The sequence below is a fragment of the Bubalus kerabau genome, chromosome 7, assembly GCF_029407905.1.
Source record: "Bubalus kerabau isolate K-KA32 ecotype Philippines breed swamp buffalo chromosome 7, PCC_UOA_SB_1v2, whole genome shotgun sequence".
In the NCBI taxonomy this organism is placed as follows: domain Eukaryota; kingdom Metazoa; phylum Chordata; class Mammalia; order Artiodactyla; family Bovidae; genus Bubalus; species Bubalus kerabau.
The window spans coordinates 61,091,975-61,100,368 of record NC_073630.1 but is presented as its reverse complement, the minus strand read 5'-3'; the positions used below and the strand labels follow the sequence as shown (position 1 = coordinate 61,100,368).

General features: G+C 44.6%; 1 protein-coding gene and 1 pseudogene across 2 annotated transcripts in view; both read right to left on the bottom strand.

Annotated features, from left to right (window-relative positions):
• Window positions 1-714: 714 nt before the first annotated feature.
• C7H4orf19 (chromosome 7 C4orf19 homolog) overlaps window positions 715-8,394 on the bottom strand; it is an 84,756-nt gene continuing 77,076 nt past the window's right edge. Inside the window, exons 3-5 of one of the 2 annotated variants that reach the window (XM_055588246.1) lie at window positions 7,032-7,083; window positions 3,828-3,881; window positions 715-2,460 (exon numbers count right to left, since the gene is read on the bottom strand). In XM_055588246.1, coding sequence (XP_055444221.1) covers window positions 1,527-2,460; window positions 3,828-3,859 — 966 coding nt within the window. In that variant the 5' untranslated portion in view covers window positions 3,860-3,881; window positions 7,032-7,083 and the 3' untranslated portion in view covers window positions 715-1,526. The remainder of the gene's footprint in view (window positions 2,461-3,827; window positions 3,882-7,031; window positions 7,084-8,394) is intronic. The other variant, XM_055588245.1, reaches the window with a different exon arrangement.
• LOC129657760 (CDGSH iron-sulfur domain-containing protein 2-like) lies at window positions 4,203-4,821 on the bottom strand (annotated as a pseudogene).

Here is an 8,394-nt window from a genome sequence, read left to right as displayed (position 1 = left end):
CATATACAGCTGGACCTAATCACAACAGATACACTTGGGAAATTGTTGAAGGAACCACTTTGAAACATTAAGCCTTTGGTGTACTAAATAGCAAACACATCTACAATCCAATTAGCAATGCCAACAGTTTAATCTTTAAAAGCTCGGAGTGACACTGTATGTAGACATGGCTTGTTATCAAGCAAATCCAGGGAAATGTGTCTGGTAGGCTCAGAAATCATGTTTTATGTTAAATAATAACCAAATGGAACAATGACATTATGACAATCTCTATAAATATATATTATTGTCACTTAACTGATGGGCAAATAGAAAGGATATATTACTTGTCCCAGGTTACATGGCAAAGCTGGAAATCCAACCAAAGTGAGTCAGATTTCAGAGTTTGTGTTATGAAACACTATAATAAGGAATCCTCCATATTTATATTTTTCTAGATAGTCTTGACCATCCCCTAAACTCTCCATTGAGCCATGTCAAAATAGCTGAAACCCAGGAAGGGCTATTCATCCTTAAAGTAAGAGCTGCACAGGTAGTCATGGCATCAAGAGTTTGACCTACAGGGACAGAGTCAAAGTCATTCCTGGCGAATCAATCTAGTCTCCTCTTCAGCTGTAATGTAACAGTCTATCTCTTTAAATTGAAAGAAACCTCAAGGGTCACTAATAGTCTGGGAAAATTAGAAGCACTATTGACTTAAGACACTCAGACACATATGTTGTTATTGTTTAATCACAGTCAGACATTACGTGGCACAAAACACTTCATCCATCTCTTTGCTGCTCCAAATCTCACAAACGTAAAAACCTGAATTTTAAACAAAGAAGTCTTTTGATCAAACTCCCCAATCCCAAAGGAGATGAAAAAGTAATAATGTAAAAAAGTTAAGGTCAGGGTGGTCTGATATCACAGCTAATGACTAACCATTTGTTTACAGGCAGCTCCTGCTCCACCCTGAAAGCTGCCAAGCTCCACTCTCTGTCCAACAAGTGGTTAGTGATCGGTTCCCTGGGAGATTGTCCCTGAAGGTAAGCCATGCTCTGGGGGGTACATTAGGCACTTTAAGTAGGGGTAGTTACCTTTCCCTGACTGGGTATAATGTTTGGCTCTCAAAAGCAAGGTAAGGAATTTTACACTCAAACAGAATGTCTTGTGAATCTCTGCCCCTGGGACTAAGCACTGGGATTCCAGGGCGTTCTCATGAACACCTGCACCACATGTTCTGCACGAGTTGTGCGGGTTGGCCAGCAGGGTGTTTAAGGTCTGCATGTTCTGTGGACACCAGCACGGTGGTCCACTCTGACTTATAGTCTCTTGAGTTTTAGCCCATCTGGACGGTGGTACTCTTCATAGTGAACAAGCAGCATGGCACTGATGCTCACATCCATCAGAACTGGCACTGGGTGTCAACCCCCTGTAAGGCTGCAGCCGTATATGCTGCATTTATCAGCTCTAGATTTTAGGAACAAACCCAGCCCCGTGTGACCAGATCATCACTAGCTTATTTGCCTGGAGAACCCCCTCCCCTACTCGGCCTCATCCACATCTTCCCCCGCAGTAGCTGCTTCTAAGGCCGCGAGAGCTTCGGCCACCTCCGCGTCCTCATCCAGCGTCTCCCAGCTCCCGTCTCTGGGGGAGCCAGGGGCCTCCTCCCACCCGTTTCTCGAATCGACCACAGGCACGTCCTGAGCAGGATCGTTTTTGTCAAAGTAGACACTTGGGATTTCAGTTGTCACGGCCTCGTTTAATGAATCCCAGCTTCTCTTTACGGAGAAGGGCATATTCAAACCACACTCCCCTGCCGGGGGGTGAGCACCCTCCTGGGGCTCCTTCTCAGAGTGGATCTTGAAAAGACGGTCCTTCTCTTGGTGATCAACGTGATCAGCGTTGTCTTCAGCAGAGCTGCAAAGCGGAGGATAGTCCGGGGTGGGTATCTGGAGGACTTGGGCTGGGACTTCCCAGGCTGCAAGCCCGGCTGTGGATGGCGCAACAGAGCCCCCATTCCCGATGACCTGCGTCTCTCCCGAGGCCAGCTGCATGCAGTCCAGCTCCCTGGCACTCCCTCCTTCAAGGAAGGGCTGGGTCGGGTGACCTTTGTTTGCAGCACTGGTCCAGGAGTCTCTGGCCCCCTGAGGGGGCCCCGGCTCACCAGTGAGCTGCAGGACAGCAGCGGGGCCAAGGCCATTGATGGCCCCGCTAGTCTTTTCGGCACAGGGTCCCCCCACCGTATCCTCCGAGAGGAACGGTCCTCGGGGCGGCCCGCAGGGCTCCTGAGGAGCGGCTGTTCCGCTCCCGCTTGCAGTCCTCTTGGAGCCCTCATTCGGAGGGTCACCCTTGTGCACCAGGATTTCGCTGCTCTGTTTGTCTTTCAATTTAAGAGTGTCCTCTTCATCTAACTTGCAGCTGTTTACTTCGTTAACGTAACCAGGGGAGGGCACATGAACTGGATCGAAGAGATAGCTAGGATGAGAAGAAGGAAGGTCAAGTATTAACTTTATTAATAACTAACTTTCATTATTAATATTTCTACTACAGGCTCTGCTGCTGGTCTATGGTTCCTGTTAACTTAATTTCCATGATTACTCTTTTAAGCCTATCAGTTCAGTTCAGTCGCTCAGTCGTGTCCGACTCTTTGCGACTCCATGAATCGCAGCACGCCAGGCCTCCCTGTCCATCACCAACTCCCGGAGTTCACTCAGACTCACATCCATCGAGTCAGTGATGCCATCCAGCCATCTCATCCTCTGTCGTCCCCTTCTCCTCCTGCCCCCAATCCCTCCCAGCATCAGAGTCTTTTCTTATGTGTACCTAATTAAATAGATATTGGACATGAATCTGAGCAAACTCTGGGAGATGAAGGACAGGGAAGCCTGGCATCCTGCAGTCCATGGGGTCGCAAAGAGTCTGGCAGGACTTAGTGACTAAACAGCAACAATTAAGTAGATACAGTTGGTATAAAAGTGGTCTACCAACTGGAAACAGATCTTAGGAAGGAGTTAAAAAAAGGGCAGGAAGAAGGTAAAGAACAAAGTGGGTCATGAAATTTAAATACAAACAAAAAGTAAATAAATAAAACAAACGTTCAACAATAGGAAAATAAGTGGTTAAGAACTGATGCCACAATACCTCAATGGAATATTATGTAGTCACTAACATTACTGGGGTGATTTATTTTCAGTGATGCCATCTCAGGCATAACAGTTGTGAAGTCTGGACTAGCATCAAAGTTATTCACAATAAATACTTTTTAATGGCACCTAACATTAAATTATAACTATAGTGGAAAAAATGATATATGTATGTAGGTATGTGTACGTATATATTTATACCTATGTATGTATACACACATAGATATAGATATGGGATAGAACTAACATAATAAAGATAGTTTTGTTATAGAAGCAAAATGATCAGCTAATTTTCCCCCTTTATTTTATATAGAATTATATTCATGTTGCCCAAATTTTTATGACACAGAATCTGGACATACATGACTGGGGTGATTTATTTTCAGTGATACCATTTCAGGTATCTTCTAAAATCCAAGCTTTTCTTTGCACTGAAACTCTCTGGAGAAATGTAAATTCAACCCAAACCAAATTCAGCCTCAGAGAATGACAGTGTTCCCAACATGCTCGGAGAACTGCACAAAAAAAATTTTAAAAATCCAGCCCCTGTGTTCTTTTAAATAATATTAATGTGGTTCCAAACTCTTAACTTCCTGGCAGTGCTAGTCATGCCCCAAGTTGGAAAATGGCATTGAATCCATGCAGGATGTTTAAAAGTACCTTTGTGGTAATCACAATTTCCCATATTTTCAACTTTACCTTTGTATCATTTTACAGCACCTGCACCCCATCTGGATTACTTTTTGTTATCATCTGGGGAAAAAAAGAGAGAAGTGTGAATGACATTTTACTTTTTTTTAAATAAAAATTGTTGGTTTTATTGTAGGAAGATATTGGTTTCTTTGCAGTCAGAATGAAGGAGCTGCACAATTTAATTCTATATAAATGACTGAATATATAAAGTATCAAATATAAACAGTAGTGTAACAAGAAAATAAATTGACAGAAATAATCATTCAACTACTAGCAATAATTAAGACTACCGTTTGAAAGATCTTCTATAAATAAAGAATGAAAAAATACTGTCATAAGATTTTATAGCACACAATTGTATTCCATCCTAATTTATTACTATTATAGTTCCTTCTTCGGTATTAGTGAACACATATCATAGCCTGTCAATTCACTGTGTTTATTATGTGAACCCTCACAGGCAAAAAATGTCTTAGAACGCCATCACCTACAATAAGCTGCTTTAGTAAGACAAAAATCTTCAATGTTTATTTCATTCACCACTTTGGGATTTTCCTTTTGTATTTTAAGATGAATTAAGCTATCCTTCTTTCCTTTTTCTTCAGGAGGAATGGACAAACTGTAAGGTAGCCAAGTAGTCAAAGCACACCAAGAAAACGCAATAATCAAAGACACTGTGAGCCAGGGGAACTAGGTAATGCTCTCAGGGCTGTGAGCTGTTTAAGATATAAGGGAAGCTGAACCTTCACAGAGGCTTCCCAGGTGGCTCAGTGGTAAAGAATCCATCTGTCAGTGCAGGAGATGGCAGTCCCAACCCTGGGTTGGGAAGATCTGCTTTTGGATTAAATGGCAACCTGCTCTAGTATTCTTGCCTGGAGAATCCCATAGACAGAGGAGCCTGGCAGGCTATAGCCCATAGGGCCGCAGAGTCGGACATCACTGAGGACGCCCGTAGGCAGGTAGGCACCTCCACCACGCGGGCTGTGCTCTCCAGCCCCATTCTGGCCAGAGACTTCTGCTTCTCTCTGACTGAGGTGCCTCACCTGCGCAGAGAGTGGAAATGGCTAGCTGCAGGCGCTTGCAGTCTGGACTGGACCCAGGCAGCTGAATGAGATTTCAATAGGAATTGTTTGCTTTTTCTTTCCTAGATACTCAAAGTCAGTAGAGTTACAGTTCTTTTGGAAAAGGATAACATGTGAGTAGGGAGGACACTGGTTACCTGGAATACCTTCACATATCTAAAATCACCGATTCAGTATTCACAAACTAGTCTCTGTGCCAAACCTTTCCCTGACTCTGGGAGTTACATATGTCATCTCCATTTTGTAAATGAGGGAAAACAGGTTAACCAATGCCAGAGAAAGAAAGGTGGGATTGAAAAGGACCTGTGTGTTTTCTTCCATTGCCTTCTCCATGGGACTTGGACTTAACCAGGGTGTTAAGCCCTGGTGCAGCAGTAGGCAGTACAAGAGAGCAGAGAGGCTTCCTTGCCCAGGGGTTTCAGTACTAGAGGAGGTCCTGGGCTCCCCTGGTGGCACTAGTGGTAAAGAACCAGCCTACTAATGCAGGACAAGTAAGAGATGTGGGTTTGATCCCCTGGGTCAGGAAAATCCCCTGGAGGAGGGCATGGAAACCCATCCCAGTGTTCTTGCCCTGGAGAATCCCATGGACAGAGGAGTCTGGTGGGCTTTGGTCCATGGCGTTGCAAAGAGTAGAACACCACGGAAGCAACTTAGCACAGCACTAGAGGATGTGAGGATAGGGCAGATGATCCCGGCTACAGATCCATGTTCCATGTTACAGACCCGTGGAGGTTACAGTTGAGTCATCATCACAAGCTTTATGTGGACTAAAGTGAAGTCACTGTCCTGTCCGACTCTTTGTGACCCCATGGACTGTGTAGCCTACCAGGCTCCTCTGTCCATAGAATTTTCCAGGCAATAGTACTGGAGTGGATTGCCATTTCCTTCTCCAGCGGATCTTCCCTACCCAGGGATGGAACCCAGGTCTCCCGCATTGTAGACAGACGCTTTACCATCTGAGCCACCAGGGAAGTCCATGTGGACTAAACTGCTCCTGTTTTGCCTTTCCCATCACAAGGCATGGATGCTGAACATCACACGTTCAAAGACATGCCCCTTCGGGCTTCCTGGTGGTGGATGGATTTACCTCTGTGCTGCTTTCATTTCCCGCCTGCCTTCTGTCCCCTGCCCGTTCCCAAGTTACATTTTTTCCCCCCTCAAGATTGCCCTTTGAATGAAACCTTCTATTCATGTAAAAACCAACCGTGCTGTTCTGGTCTTTTCTCTGAAAATCCTAGAAATTAGCATGGAAGAATCTTTAAGTCATCCTCCATGTCTAATAGTTACCAACTTGAAGCAGACAAGCCAATGACAGAAATGAAAGCCCCAGTCCCTTTGTCTCCATAAGATGCGCATGCTAGAGAGAGAGAGGGATCACTTATTGTTTCTATTTTGTGGTTTTGGGTTTTTTTTTCCTCTATTTTTTGATCTTGCCACTCAGCACGCAGGATCTTAGTTCCTTGACCAGGGATCAAACCTGTGCCCCCTGCAGTGGAAGCCTGCCTGGTGTCTTAACCACCTGACCTCAGGGAAGTCTCAGGGATCACTCACTGTTGGCTGTGTCACTGCCTTCTCTGTTCTCTCTCCTTCCTTCTTTCAATCATGAATGGATTTCCAAGGATTCTACTTCATAAGCCTTTAACCACAGAGAAAATGACCAGTACCATTTAAGAAGTATAGATTAGCTGGTTTATAAATCTAGAGGGAAGTACTTTTATACCACCTCCCTCCCCAAAGATATCCAGTATCCACATCCTAATCTCTGAAACTTGTGACTGCTACCTCATATGACCAAAAAAAACCAACAAAAAAAGTCTTTGCGTATGTGATTACAGATTTGAGATGAGGAGACTGTCTGGATGATCTGGTTCTGGCCCCAGCTCTGCCCTGTAACTCTGGGCCTCAGCTATTTCATCTATAAATGGGGATAATGATGTATCTACCACATAGCATTGTTGGGGATTATACGAGTTAACATTCATAATAAGCATATACTTATTACTCAGCTGTGTCTGGATACAGCATTTTTTTTTTTTTTTTTAAAAGAGGCTTTTCACCTAAGGAAGAAGTACTCTAGTTGCCATGACATATGCATACAAACAAGAGCATTAACAGTACCAAGTTATACCTGTTTCCAGAATAAGGACCAAATGGTATATTTCTATCAACTGTGGCACCAACTGAAAGACACATACCCCAAGTGCAGCAAGAGTTCCACAAGACAGAAATCACAGCGGGCTTAGCCAGCAGTGTGTGTACAACCTTTTCCTTTTGCAAAGCACTCTCAATGGAATTACTCCATTTTCCAAGTCCAGGGTTTTGTTTCCAGCCTCCGCTCCCCACTTATGTCCATTTTCTGTGAATAATTCATATGTAAGCTTGATAAATCTGTTCAAGAGCCCCCTGTACCCCTCCTCCCTGCCATCACCCTCTCCCCTCCCTCCATCTCCACAACCTACTCTAAAATCCGGCCCCTTTCCACACTGGCAGTATCTTTGTTTATCTTGGAATCTGTTTTTAAAAAGTTAAGAGGATAGGAAGCAAGAAAAAGTCAAAGAAAAAAAAAACAAAAAACAGGCTTTGAAGTGTTTGAGAGAGGGCAGACCGCAGTCTTAATAATGTAATTGAAGCAACTGCGAGGTACGAATCACTGAAAAATGTCAGGTAGGTCAACTTTAGGATCATGGGTTCAAGTGTTGTAGGTGGGGAAGGTTTCCTTCTGAACAGAAGAAACAACAAAAGAGGCTGGTCTTGAGCAACACCTTGCTTTCCCAGTGTCTCCCAGGCTGACCAAGGTGGACCTGACCCCACCCTCTGCCCCTGTGGCTTTGGCCACACTCTCAGCCATGCTGGGAACTGAGCTGACTGCTGAGATTCAACTTCTCTGTTTCTTAGAGAACTGACAAGTCACCTGTGGCTTTCACATTGCCCTTCCCTCCCCACCCACCTCCCTGGAAAACCACAGGATCTATATTTTTCTTCAAAGCCATGTAATTATAAAAGGTGTTTTGATGATCCTCCCCAGCCCCTCCACCTTTCACTGCCTCCCTTTAGGGTGCACTCTTGGGTTTCCTACAGACCTAGTCCTGTACCCGAGGGCCATGCCCTGCACCTCTCCCCAGTCTGGTGCCTCTTCCTGATTAGAGGTCCTGCCCTTGCTCACACCCCGCCACCCTGTGTTCCCTTTTGCAGTGACATTCCTTCTCAGTGAGACAGGCTCTAAGGTCCAAGGTTGAGTGACTGCTGACAAAAAGGGTGGGGACTAATGCATTTACACCCAACCCCTGCCTGCCTGTGTCTACAATGATTCTTCCATAAATGATGATTCCTAACATCAAATCTGATTTATTTCTCTTTTCATGTGTCACTCCCACACCTATATCTTGCTTTTAGTGAGGTCTCCCATTTCCAGGTGCAAAAAGGAAATATTCCATGTCCATTTCCCATGGAAACGGGGGAAAAAAATATACTCTTTTGAAGTAAGACTAAGT